Here is a 13888-nt window from a genome sequence, read left to right as displayed (position 1 = left end):
TAAAAGTATGAACGTATCAATATCACTGCTGGCAATCCTAATTTCCAAAACCGAGTTATGCCAGGTTAATTGCGCAGGGAAATCTTCAACCGCGACCCCCTGAAAAGATGGTTGCCTGAAAAGGTCCAATGATGTATATTTCGTGAGCCCGCACGATCGTTCCTGAAAATGCTCATGGCGTCTATCTGAACCGTCCATATCTAGAATCCAACGCCAAATCTAAATGATAAAAGTCCGAATCTTCTATGTCCTGTATGCCAGCATAGCCCATAACGCCCCTTCCCGACCAAACCATGTATGAAAGCAAAAAACACCATCGTACAGATCAATCTGTCTATGCTAGCCCTGACCCTTAGGGGAAATCGAAATCTTAAGCCATGTTGAAAGCCTTGCGGCGAATCGTCTTCTTCAGGTCATCCTTGAAACGGTCAAAGGGCAAGACGACCATGCTGTAGTCGGCACCCTCGCTGCTGAACCCGATGACGTGGCCCAGGAGGAGCGGCCTCTCGGCGGCGACGGTGCGGCGGACCCAGATGCCGCAGTCCTCGGGCCGGACGGGGTAGCTCGAGGTGTTGACGACGAGGCTGTGGACCTTGCGGCGGCTGCCGCTGCTGCTGCTCGCGGAGGCGACGCAAAAGGGCCGGGCCTCGGCGACGACGCCCGTGACCTCCTCCCCGGAGGCCGTGGAGAATTCGACCAGGTCCATGATCTCAGGCTCGTCGACGTACTGGTCGAGCATCTCGAGGGGCACGGCGGCCTGGCTGACGGCCTCCTCGTCGCCCCGGAACCACTGCGAGCCGACCTTCACGAGGCCGTACCCCTGCTCGGTCGAGTAGTGCACCACTTTCCCGATCTGGCCCACGGGCTCTTGCGCCGCGAGGTCTTGGCAGTACTGGATGGGCCTGGTGACGGGGACGCAGCGGGTGTGGTGCTTGGCCAACGACGAGGACGACGAGGACCCGCAGGCGCACCAGCCCAGTAGCGATACGTCTTGGACGATGACCATGTAGAGGCTTTTGCCGTCGCGGATCAGCCCGCCGGCCGTGACCATGTGATACTCCTCTGCGGTGGCCCCTTGGATGTAGAGCAGTTGTCCTGCTTGCCAGTAGCGGTAGTCGGGCAAAGATGCCAGAGGCGACTGAAGAAGGTATGCGTCCATTTTCTCTTGTGTATATATGTATGATGATTGCAATTTGGTCTTTCGTATCTGCCCTGTTTGTGTCTTCCAAAGCACAACAACTTCGGGAATACAATCGACTCGGTTATATCTCCTGGTAATCATCACAGCCAGACTCTTGTATCACAGGACGCGAGTTCACTCTTACCACATATTAGGGGCAACAAAGGTATCCTGAGCCGTGGCACGTGAGGGATCTTTGGACTCCGCAGAGGAGCTTCTGTTTTCTACTTACTTTAGCATCATTGTTTCTACTCAGCCATGCAGTGCTCACTCCTGGTGGCCGTGTCATTTTCCTTCTCGTTCGGTGTGTGTCAGGACGAACAATGCCAAGTCCCCGTCTTGGACACCGTCTCCGAAGACATACCGGTCAACGGCCCTCGCAATTGGCCAATTCTGGTCTGTTGTTTTAGAGACAGGCTTCGATCCTGGATGGAAGCTGGTCCTACTTGAGCCACTGTTGTCAAACTTGCCTAATACGGATCTTTGTCATCACCTAACCCACAGCCTCCCGCAATGAGACAGAACTTCCTTCGGGCAGTGGCCAAACCGATCCATTGGATCCAATTAACTCTATTCCCACAAGCCTAGGAGCGTATATAGCTTTACATAAGTCTAAATTAATATGGCCTCTACACCGCCCCTTTCTTACTAAACACTAAATACGATCAATCCGTCTCGGCTCTTACATAATATGCTTGCGAGGAAACTTTCCCGTATTCGACTTTTAGTTATATATACGCCTCTTGGGCTTCCTTGGCAGGGAACATTCTGTTTTATCCAATAACTGAATATTACGCGTGGACTCTGGAGTGGTTTCTTAAGAATTGGTTCACAGCTCACCATGGCTGTGGCATCTTCGGCATCTTCGGCATCTTCGGTCAGTGAATTATGATGCATACGTATTCTTGGATTAGAAAACGAGCTGGATATCTTGATGGCAGGAACGAAGCCTTTGAACCTTATTGGGTAAATACTCCGTTCCTACAACAGTAACGTGACCATCAAGCTTCCTAGGCTTATAAGTGACGGTTGATCCCTAATCAAGCGCCGTTCTGGCGGGCCCTCGGGGCTGATACCGATTTCCGGCTTCACCTTGGGACCTGGAAATCCCCTTCTCAAGAGTACATTCATTTGAAAATTGAATTTTTAATAGTACATGGCTCGTATACTTCAAAAGCTATCATAATATTAACAAGCGATAGTGCATCGAATATCTTAAGATGGCTTAAAGCGTTATTAAATAACCATTTTATAATATAGAATCGTATTGTGTAAGATATTGACCCGTACATTTGCTAGTTAATTTTCATTATATAAAGAAATCAATAATCATCGGATAAGACAGTCGACCCTTTCGTCATAGACGAACATGGCACTGTCACCTTGATTTTAGCCCCTGTCTATCTTCGGCTGACCATCCGTCCTAGTCGTAGTCACCGTGACCTGGCCGTATCTACCAGATGTCAGGCCTTTTATGAAGGGATGGCCTCTGATGGCCGAGAAGGCGCTGCTTGCCTTCTTTTACATCCTCTTTTGGCACCTTCTGGCTCACTGCCTGTCTACTGCTATCTGTACAGAAACTCCCCAATCCCCGACTCGCCCATCGTTCCGTTGCCGTTAAGGTGCACCAGAGCACGACAGTTAACAAGCGGCTGCAAATCGAGTCCGTCGTCGAAAAAAAAGGCCACGGCGTTTAGGTCCAGTCCAGCGTGGGCACGGAGCCGGTTGCTGCCTCTTCAGAGCCGTCATCGTCGACTTCCAACTGCGCCACCGGTACCGGCAAGCTCGGCGAGTATCCTCACTTTCTCTACCGATACCGACGTCATTAGACGCGCACGGGGTTCCGCTCCAATCCGTGCTCGCTACCGAGAGCACGCGCGCGGCAGCGACACCCACGGAGCATGTTCGGGGCGCAGCTGGCGACCATCAACTACGCGGTGCTCGGTGACGGTCTACAAGTCTACCTCTTTATCTGTAAGAGGCGTCGTAGGCGAACCGGTAGGGATAGGGGTATTGGGGGCTAATCGGGCTGGTGACCTGGACCTTGCTCACTAAGCTGGTAGGGCTGATCGAACCCCTGGCTCTGGCCGCTACCAGGTCGACATCGCCTTCCTCCCAGCCTGCCTTGTCTTCGTTTATGAATATTGGCGGGCTAAGCTGTACGTCTTATCCACATTCTGGAACCTGGAGTGAGCGGGGAGGGACCTCGAGAAGATTAATAAAATAACCCTTGAGTTGTGCAAAAGAGTAAGTATATTAAATAATTAATAAAGGTTTTAATTATTAACTATATATTTAATTTAAAGAAGGATAGCTTTTCCCCGTGAATTAATGGCTACTAGCACTTCGTGGACAAACGGGATGTGCTTCTCGGTAAGATCAAAGAGCCAATCGGCACCCTCCTCCCAGTCGCGGCCACCGGGCAACCACCGGACGCGGTGGGCTAATCCTCAAGCGTCACCCACGGCATTCTCCCCGCACGTGACGCACGCCTTACCCGCATCGGCCAAGTGCCACCTGGCCGGCGGCACCAGGCAGTGCTGCAATGACGGCAGGGGCAGTCGGGGAAGTGGTGTCGCGCGCCGATAAAGACGGGCCATGGAGCCCTCATGCGCGCAGCAACGACAAGGCCCGTGTCGTACGGCGGCGGCGGTCGACTCCCACAAAGCTTATCCGCCCATGGCCGGGCGGGCACAGTTTGACGGCCGTCGGCAAGATCCGAGTTCTGACGACGACGCCTCCGAACTACGGGACGTCGTCTCCACATTCGTGCAACGGAGCCAACGGGCTCAGGACTGATGGGCATGGCTCGGTGTACATATGTAGTGTGAAGAGGGTGGGGGTCACTAACCGTACAGGGGCCCAGGAAATGTCTGGCGGCAGGCGGAGGCAGCAATATTCATCGGCTATGCCGGCAGGCCGGAGACAACGTTTACTGGCATGGCTGCTGCTACAGCCGTGGGGCTAGGAAGATCGGTGCAGGGGTTCGTCATGTAGTCGACACACCTTGACACTTGTACACGTCAGTGTTACGCAGAGACTTATCTTCCGAGATCGCGTACTCTTGGTTGCAGGTTGGTTATTAGGTTGATCATTTGCTAACAAGCCAATCGCGGTCCGCGTGGCGCATTGCCACCCAACTCGAATCCTGCTCTGGTCACAGGCGGTCCGACCTGGCTCGTGGCAGTTGACAACCGCCACAATTTGGCAGGTGGACGCCCTACAGGGTCCAGAGTAACACACTAAGTAAAACTGGACGAGAACTGTCGTTGAATTCGATTCATTATCATTAGGACTATGTTTTATCCTATATGCGCCGCAGCAGTTGCGATGTAAGTGTTGATCGGTTGGAAGTTGCACGATCCATGGCGGAGGATCTCATGCTTTAACGATAAGACTTCAGCTCGTAATGATGCCACCGAATCCATAAATATGCGATTCTGCACCTGCAGCATCCGACGTCGCTGTTCGGCAATTCGTTGTTCCTCCTTCTTCTTTCTCCGGCATTTACTGGCGGCGATGCGATTCTTCTCTCTCTTGGTGTCGGTGGAGCTCCCCAGAGGAGCCTGGCCGAGTTCTGTCCCGGCGGGGCTTCTTGCCAGGCTGTTTTCTAGACGGGTCCGGCGTTGGCGTTGGCCCTACGGGGTCAAGGGTGTCACTACTGCGCGACTCGGAAGTCTGAAGAGCAGGTTAGCCACGAAGGTTGATTATTGGAATGTCTAGCACGGTATATGGAGGCTTACGGAAGATAGTGTCTGCCATGATTGGGGTTGCGTGATGTCTTCCAACTTGATGACAGTATCTTGTTGTTCAGTGGCCAAGTCGGAGACTTGCTGAGGTTCATGTTGGCAGGAAGCTATGAGGCATGGGTCAACTAGCTTCTCGCAACTAGCGCGCATTGGGTCTGGTGGAAGCTCGTAAGCCAGGTGGCTTAACATTTGCTGGTTGGGTTCCATGTTTGCCAGTATTCAGTATTGTTGAGTCGGGGAGTCAAGAAGGTTGTTGCTGCGACAGATAAGTATCATGGATCGTTGGTGAAGCAGCCCGCCATCTTGAATTGAAGCTACCTTCCCGTACCTTAATACATTTGCTATCCCCTGGAGCGCAAAATACCGCCATGGTAGTTGGCTATACTCTGTATGAATTGATTGGTTACACATCTCACTCTTCATGGCTAATCGCCGGATTGAGCAGAACGCGCGCTATGTGATTGGTTGGAAAAAATGCTCCAGAGCTATTTCACTATCTCGCACATATAGGGGGATTGGCAAACTGTCCGGACCCAAAGCTCCGGCCCATGTAACTGTTCGCTTCACTTATCGCGGCCATCCAAACAGCAATGTATGTAATCAGTGAGAGCCTCGACTTATCACAAGGAGTGCACTGTGGCACCCTCCCATGAGGTCACTCTACATACATAAGATCTATGTATGCTCGAATCACAGAAAAAAGGGAACGTAAAGAAAGAATCGAGCCTGCCTGCCCGCCAGCTCTAACCGGCTTGCCGGCTGCCGGCTCCTTAACAAGTAAAGAGTAGCAATGGCCTTCTCAATTAAATCGGCGCGCGTTGTGCATCATCCGAGGAATGGAGGAATTAAGCATTTCCACCATGGTTGAGGCTCATGGCTCACTATCCTCCCAGTAAAATTCAATCTCATCCTGGATTGGCCTTTGAGCAAAGTAGGTGGCCGGTCGGCTAAATATGTGCAACCAGCACTGCCTACTTGCCCACCACAGTAGCGCCTGGAGGACGTCCTGATTTCGTAGGAAACTCTTTATTCGCCCTATATATTGAATTGCTGAGAAATTATTTTGGAGAACTCACTTAAGGCTTGTGATTTGATTTGTTTTCAACGCGGCATAGAGTGCAAATTGGCGCGGTGCACGTCGGAATCAGAGATTATGGAAATGATGCTATCTACTCCGTACCCAGCGAGGAGTTGCAGAGAAGTGCACCTTAATAAATGTTTAAGATCTAATCCCACCAGTATAGACCCACAGGTGCGGCCCCTAAAATAGAAATGGATCTGTGAGAGGGGGGCTTGGGGGGCCGGGAAGATGGCCATAGTTTACCATCAGCAGTCCTATTCCTCCGCATGTTATGTCCGACTGTGCCTAGCTCAACCGTGGACTTCACAATTAACAAGTTCAACCATTGCGCTTAGGTATCGGATCACAATGATTCTCTTCTATCGATACATACTTACTTAGTTTACGTCCTGGTACAGATATGGACAAGAAGACTTCCCTGAGGAATGACCTCTGGCATTTCTCGAGATCGAGGGGGAGGGTGGTCCCAGCTATTCCCCCACGCAGCCACGTCGAGGGCTGCCTGCTAGTTTTTAATGAACAACAAAATAGAGTGCTCGGATTGCTACCCAGCGTGCCAGACATTGCATGGCAAACTGGAGACTTTTGAATCAGGCTAGACAGGACATGCATCAAGTTCTAAGCCAGTATTAATCCACAATTTATACCGAGTACACACACAAGCAAGGAGGATTTCGAGAATTGTTCGTAGGTTTTCCTAAAGGCTCGTTGTGTGCCAAGAGCCATCAAGCCGGTACCTTTGAACAATATCTCCACGGCTATACTAGACGCTGATAATGTACATATCTACATAGGGCCAACTAGGGGAAACGCCAAAACAAGCAAGCGACCCCACCCTCGGCACTGCGCTTTGGGACTCAGCGAGCGCATCATCATGGATAAACTCGGGGAAGATGCCCTTATCCCATGGAACTCAGAACCTCGCCAGCTGCGCTCAAGTCCAGGTAGTGTCACCCTCTTCGGCCCACATGAAGTGGGGCTTAGTAGGGCGTCTGCTGAGGGAGCGATGTTCTTGTTTCCGCAAATGAGATCGAACAAGGTGCAAGGAGAATCCAAACCTTTCCCGGCGGGACATTTCGTAATCGTTCCAATTAAGACGACACTACCTATTATGGTCAGCCGTTTTGCGGAGGTGTGGTGCATACACACATGTAGAAGCCGCGATGCAGGTGTGTCCGAAGATTGAGGTGCCCAGGACAGCCTGCCCTCTGTTTAGGTACATGGCTGTTGTTTACAGCTGTCTTCAGGGGCAATCAGAAATGAAAATGGACATCAATGGTACGGAGTACTGATAGGCACAAGCCAGCTGACGGTATTTCCCCCAGTTGGCCTGTGCCTGAACCTGCAACGGAACCATACCCTAGGTACGGAGTAGTAGTATGTAACCTACATACCGGCAGCTTGACTAGGACCCTGGGTAGTGCCCTCAGTGGAGACGGCCAGCCTTTCCCGTCGGGACTTGCAACGCTGAAGGACGGACCGTGATCTTCTCGGATTCGCTGATAAGCTACTTTGTACGGAGCAGTTGCGTTTGATACAGCGCCGCTCCGCACAATCAGTAGCCACCACCCTCCGAATGCTGTTTCGGCCTGGCTTGGAAAGCGGGCTTGAGCCTCATTCCTTCGAGCTGGCCGACACAGTAATAACTAGAATAAACACGATGCACCAAGGGCACCTATAAAAAGACGCTGGGCATGTGGCGGCTGCAATGCGTCCTTGGCCGCCGATGTTTTCAAGGGGCGAGGCTAGCAGCGAAGCGTGAACGGCCAGGCAGGTGTGCTACGCCACAGGAGTCGGCACGCACCACCTTTGCCTTGCAACGGGCTTCCCCCGCTATGTTCGCTGGTTTATGTAGTTTTAGCTAGCTATGTAATGTTAGGTACATCAAAAAGCAAATCCGCGAATGCGTCGAACTCGATTAACCACGAACAACCCCCGACCAACCAAAAACGATCACGAGGGGAAGCGCAGTTGCGCAGAACGAGCAGAGGAACACCGTCAAGAAGAGAGGGAGCGCTCCAACAAAGCGGAGGAAACCAACACGGCCCGATCAATCTGCGTTTACAGTACTCACTGAACCAGACCGGGGCAATGTCCAAGGTCATGTGGAGGAGTGGGGGGAGGGGAAGGTTACGTTGCACATCAGAGGGCTATAACGAAATGATCAGTGCTTGTTGCCAGATCTATAGTGATTTGGTGAGAGGCCTCGATCGCTTCGTTGGACGATGCTATGTACAAAGTCCGTCTGGTCTGAAGCCCATCCGTATGACCGTGTTCAAACCACATAAACTCGGGCAAGATCGAAGCACACCACACTAAAGTAGAGCATCTCGGAGTCACTCTAACAGCAGGTTCAAAGCATCGAAAATCCAGCCTCTTCCAGTGAGGGTCCAGGTGCGGCCGTAAACTGTCCCTGCACGTGGAATGAGGCAGGAAAAGGGGTTTCGGCTTCTTCTGCTTTCCACAACGCACACAGATGCTGTAAGACATGCAATGCCCCTTCAGCGGAGTGGTTGTACTGCATCATTTCCGTCAAGTCATTGATACCCTGAGTAAGGGCGTCGGTAACGCGGAGATCGAGTTCAGATCGTAGCTTGTTGCTTCGGAAAGCCGTTGTGCTGATGGCCTCGGCCAATTCTGCGAAATCAAGCGGCACGGTTGCTACGGCACGGTGAATGTCAACCGTGGGCATGTTCGATGATGTACCCTTGGGCGAGCCTTCGTTTACTCTGACGGTAGCAGCTGTAAGATGCATGGTGGCCGAAATCAGTGTGAGATATGGCAAGAATGACGGGGTCCGTCGGAGAGTGTAGAGTTGGGAATAGGATCGCAGCAGGCCCCGGATGGCGTCCGCGGCCTCTGTGCATATATCACGTGGTAAGACGCTTGATTTATCGATGCGCAATCTGATGAATGGGCGGAAGAGGAGCAGGATGACACAATGATAGTAGATGTGAACAAGCAAGACCGCTGGCGTAAAATTGGTTCCTAAACGAAGCACTTCGGGGATTTTGTCATACCAATCAAGATATCGAGTGTAGGTATCCAAAAGTGTGTAGGCTGTGACTGGGTGGTCAGGCGTTTGTAGAAGATACGCAGTGTTATGGCCCATCTGGCTTATCTCGCAAAAGCATCCAAACACGGACTGTGTATTAGAAGCCTGTTGATAAGGATGTTTCAGATGGCCAGAAAAGGTTTCAGTGTCTGCTTAAGAGAATTAGCATTTGAGTGGCAGGCCTAGCAATGTGTCATTTGAAGTCACCTTCGGTTGGATATGGGGTCCACGGTGCCGCCTCTATATCGGCGTTTGTGGGCAGTCTTGAAGGGAGAAGAGGCGCACGTGATGATAGCGGCAACAGGCCCATCACCAATGACCAGGCATTATCCAGGGTGAATGCCCCCCAAAATGCGGCGGCTGATACGGCCATATCCCCCTCATCACGATCGTACCCGACCTGGTGTAGGCCCATCTCGACGGCCAGACGCATGCTCTGTCCGGCATAATACCGGCTTTCTACATTCTTCCCGCACCTTGCCTGTCGAATAGACAAAATACAAAATGCTTGTATAGTAGTCAGACTGTATTGGTTGGTTGCTTGGGCAGTGATTCTTAGCGACTCCTTGAAGAACTGGTCGCTCAAAGTTTGCGGATCATCCAAACTGGTGGCAATCCCAACCCGGGAGGACAATAAGCACCCGAGGGCAAGCAGAGCGTTGACTAGTCCCTCGGAACAATATTTCTGCCTTCCACTCAAGAAATCCACAAGGAAGTACTCCTTATGTATTGTCGTAAATGTCGGATATTCCCAGCAGAAATATAGTGCAAGCAGATGCTGTACTAGACCCGTGTCTCCCGTTATACTGGTCCATGTACCGCGAAGCATTCCCATGTTGGACAGTGGTATAGGAATGGACATCTGATCCATATAACTATGATCTGCCATCCCTGACAGAACCTGTTCCGAGAGTAATCGAGGGCTGACTCGAAAGTAGGACGCCATGCTCGCAGTCCACATGAAGACATCCGGGAGGGATATTTTATCGGTCGACTGAGGCTGGTCCTGTAAGTATGCCCTTCCGACCTGGTCGCGTTCTTCGATGCCGTCTATCATTGCCGTCTCACCAAGCCCCTTCCCAAGAAGGGCAGCCATCTCGTAAGAAGGTTGCTTAGGCTGTGATGTGGTCAAAAAGGAATCTGAGTCGACATCCGGAAGCGCAGCATCCTCCTCCGAGTCCAGTGTATGATCAGGCAATCTTGACGCCCCATCAACACTCTGGCCATCCAGCAACCTAGCGAGCACATCCTCGGATGAATTTGGTTCCACCAAAGCTGATAAAATTGTATCCTTCTGTTCGAGTTGGCGTCGCAATTCGTCGATTTCTTTACGGAGACTGTCCTTAGACTGGCGTAACGGGGCTTCGTAGGCGCAGTTGGCTATCTCGTGCTCGGTGCATCTCGCGCAAGGGTTGTTTCCGTCGCACTGAAGTAATACATGTAAGCAAAAACAAGCAGCAGATAGCTTTTCCAAGAAAGAAAGAGAGAGGGTAGCTACTTTTGCGCGCTTTTTCCGACAATTAGTGCAAGCGTTGGAAGTTACGAGGCCGGGACGGCGACTCCTCCTGGCATGAGCATTAGCAGTCCCTTGTAAGACCGAGGCGGCAGAGCGCTTGCCATGCGCAACTGGCGATGAACTGTGGATATCAGAGGATCCATCGGTTAGTCGTCTGGTCTTTTCTTCATCGTCTGACATAATGGCGCAACCAATTAATGACTGGGTCTCGTGTTTTTGGTTGGAAGGTAACTTGTGAGAAGCCACGAAGGGACCTTATGATTTGTGCATTTGGATAGAAAGATGTGACTTGACGGATGGGCTACCTGTATATCAGTTTGTTACTAAAGAGTAGGAGTTAGGTATCTTTTGCCCCCCATGAGCTCCAGAACACGATGACGCCCAGCTACCTAGCAACATTGAAAGCAAGAGCTCCGACGAACGGAAAGCCCCAGTGCACAGTACTTCCAGTATATTTGACAGCATCTATTAGGTTACCTAGCCAATTAAATACCTGCCATAATATCTTTTTCTTTTGTTCGCAGCATGGACTAGTTTTCAACTGCAACGGGCTTCATGCATGATTGCAAGCAGGTTTGCCAAGTCGAACGACCAACGACAGTGTCACCAGACGGAAATCAGGGACGCCTCAGCGCTAGTCCGCCCCAACACAAGTCTGGTAACAGGGTCCTCGAGTGGGGCGACCGATATGGGTTGATGGGAGCGGGGTTACTACGATACCCCACTCCCCACGCCCACTATGCAGCCATTACGTACGCACTGTACGGTGCGTACGCCATCGGACTCTGCTGCCGTCGCACCTTGGCCAATGGGGTCATGGGCTCGCTGGTGCCACGGTTAGAGGTGTAAAGAGTGCTGTCGCGCTCTGATCTTTCAGGGTGCTGCTGAGGATTGACTTTCGGAGCGCCCCGAAGCTCCAATGACTTTTGCGTAGCCCATGTCATAGCTTACTTCAGAAGCTCAGATCTCAATCGAATGCATGCGTGGCTAATAAATTGCAAATGCTCTCGATTAAAATATGAGCCAGTATCCGTAACTGGATGTTAGTCGTGAAGGTCTTAACAAATCGAGAGAGTCGCCATTTTTATAACCCGAAAACAATATCAAAACTACACCTAATCTGTACACAGAAAGCATGTCAAGGATGGGAATTGACAGGAGATTCTTTTGCGTTTTTTCTCGATCGAATGCGACCACGGAAAGACTGTTTTCTAGGCGAGTGGGTGTTCATTTCAAGGCCTTAACTCCCTCTTCCGGCCGACACTCCCTCACTATTTCATCCATTCTAACCCGATCTGACCTAAACCGGTATCAAAAGAACCGCCTTCCTAAAGGCTACGTCCGACCGTTTTCCGATATCTGATCGGGTCAGATCTGATTGAGTTAGATTTGGTAATAGTGAAAGTTAAGCTGTACACGCTTACAAGCCAGTTGTTAGCTTAGCCACACTAGCCACACACCGGCCACACACCGGCCACACTAAGTCAGCTGCAGTCTGAGGTCTGAGGTAAGTCATAGCTCGGTGCCTTACTACTGTACTACGTAATACATGCGGCGGGAGTCATCTCATGCGGCCTTTGCCAACGAGGTTTTCCTGATCATCTACTATACATTCGAGCAACTCCTGTATAGATGCTCCCCCAGTATCGGCTAGTGGCAGTGTCGCGAGCGAAGCCGGCCTCTGAAACCTGATCAATCAGCGAATAATCGCCGCCGCCCGAAGGCTTCCGTAGTAGCGCGTTTCTAGATTCAGTTACTCTCGTAGTCGCTCGTATACTACTTGTATCAAAGTTTATAAATTCCGAATGTGTAATCAAATCGATTGCAGAGCGGTGTCTCATCGAGGCGTAATATAAGGTGGATACAAGTAGAATAACTCGAGCTCGTTCGCCTCTACAATTCCGACTGCATGTATTCGGTGTCTTAGATTGAACAGTAGCAGCACATACTGTACGGTACTATGGCTTGAGAGCAGGTCGAGAAGTTGGTTTGATGTACACTAGAACTAGTTGCAGTATCCGAGTGCAATGAAGTCATCCTCTGCACCGCGGAAGGATATTGAATACGCGCCGAAGTTCGAAATCCGCTTGGGTGTTTTGCCGACAGACGGGGATTGCGATAGAAGGGGGATGTAATCGTAAAATGGCCACATAAAGGGGTGTACCTACCTGGCAGGTCCGGCGTGGTGGGTCACTGTATTCCGTCACACGCGGGGCCCTCAAGCAGTGGAGTCGGGATACCAATAACACCCGGAGTCAGAAATGCCTATTCCCTGCTTGCGATATCACCACGCAATAGAGCCGTCAGGCAATCCGGAAGATTTCCGATAAAAACGACGCCAGTTGGTTGATTCTGCTAGGGTTCGCCACGGATCGGAAAAGTCTACTCCGTACTTACAAACTATTACCTAGCATAGGTATGAAGCGGATGTGACGTAACGAGCTGACATGGTGATGCATAGGTTTAAGCATCCCGGAAACTGACTTCAATTTTGACTATTTTCAGAGAGACGGTATTGCGTGGGTTATTATTCCGCGGAGCTCCTAAGAATCTCTAATCTCTCAGGCCACCAGGCATAGACAGATTTGGTCCTGTTCACTACGTACCGCAATGTCACCACCTCAGGTTCTGGTGAACGACATCAGCCCTTGTGTCGAATGATATGTATCCATTTGCCAGCATGAGTTCCTCATGCCTGATGCTGGATAATAACATCCGTCTAGTGGCAGGTCTATGACAAAAATGGTCCGCCATTCTGGATTGCTACAACCGGACCAACAAGTCCGACATAATGCCTTCATGCACATTTGGACGCACTCCAGTCACTATTGAAAGGGTGTGCTTCCTTTACAACATCGATTACTGCTATGATCGTTTCTATTACCTAGATATATAAGTAATGACATCAACATGTGTGTGGAACTATACTCGCTTTGCTATATTAAAAGGTCAAGAAAGCACCCAGTCTCATGCACAGCCTACTATTACTGTTCCCGGACCAATGCCCAAACGGACAAGACAATCCTAATAAGGGTATGCGAGAGCCAAATCGAGTGATAGAGCTGCCATCATGAACGCCTGCCAATACCCACCCAGCCAAATGGGCTTCCACAACTTATGTCGCCCCCCAGCTTGTGCGGATCCGACAACAAGTAAAGAAGGATATGCTACCGCAGCATTTGGACAATAGGCATTCAACCTAAACAAGCACTTTGCCAAAACTGGCGTGAATCTCAAGGACGTCAGCGAATATCATCCATGGGGGTCAATGTCATTATTCGTAAGTCATGTCCAGCACACTGCGATT

The 13888-nt window shown here is 50.9% G+C and overlaps 4 protein-coding genes across 4 annotated transcripts; 1 reads left to right on the top strand and 3 right to left on the bottom strand.

Moving 5' to 3' along the window:
• Positions 1-370: 370 nt before the first annotated feature.
• PG994_014750 (uncharacterized protein) lies at positions 371-1159 on the bottom strand (the record flags this gene model as incomplete). The annotated part of the gene is made up of 1 exon (XM_066866159.1): positions 371-1159. One exon carries the CDS (start codon positions 1157-1159, stop codon positions 371-373), a length of 789 nt encoding a protein of 262 aa, XP_066707835.1.
• A 2566-nt stretch (positions 1160-3725) lies between these two features.
• Positions 3726-4177, top strand: PG994_014749 (uncharacterized protein; the record flags this gene model as incomplete). The annotated part of the gene is made up of 2 exons (XM_066866158.1): positions 3726-3994; positions 4039-4177. 2 exons carry the CDS (start codon positions 3726-3728, stop codon positions 4175-4177), a joined length of 408 nt encoding a protein of 135 aa, XP_066707834.1.
• Positions 4178-4687: 510 nt separating this feature from the next.
• On the bottom strand, positions 4688-5136 carry PG994_014748 (uncharacterized protein; the record flags this gene model as incomplete). The annotated part of the gene is made up of 2 exons (XM_066866157.1): positions 4688-4858; positions 4924-5136. The coding sequence occupies 2 exons, from the start codon at positions 5134-5136 to the stop codon at positions 4688-4690; spliced, it is 384 nt and encodes a 127-aa protein (XP_066707833.1).
• A 3227-nt stretch (positions 5137-8363) lies between these two features.
• PG994_014747 (fungal-specific transcription factor domain-containing protein) lies at positions 8364-10761 on the bottom strand (the record flags this gene model as incomplete). The annotated part of the gene is made up of 3 exons (XM_066866156.1): positions 8364-9214; positions 9273-10491; positions 10609-10761. 3 exons carry the CDS (start codon positions 10759-10761, stop codon positions 8364-8366), a joined length of 2223 nt encoding a protein of 740 aa, XP_066707832.1.
• Between the last annotated feature and the right edge of the window lie 3127 nt (positions 10762-13888).

This window comes from Apiospora phragmitis (genome assembly GCF_038363925.1).
Source record: "Apiospora phragmitis strain CBS 135458 chromosome Unknown utg000014l:1.0-1827420.0:1.0-1829600.0, whole genome shotgun sequence".
NCBI lineage: Eukaryota > Fungi > Ascomycota > Sordariomycetes > Amphisphaeriales > Apiosporaceae > Apiospora > Apiospora phragmitis.
The sequence above is the reverse complement of the archived record's forward strand: the minus strand, read 5'-3'. Positions and strand labels throughout refer to the sequence as shown.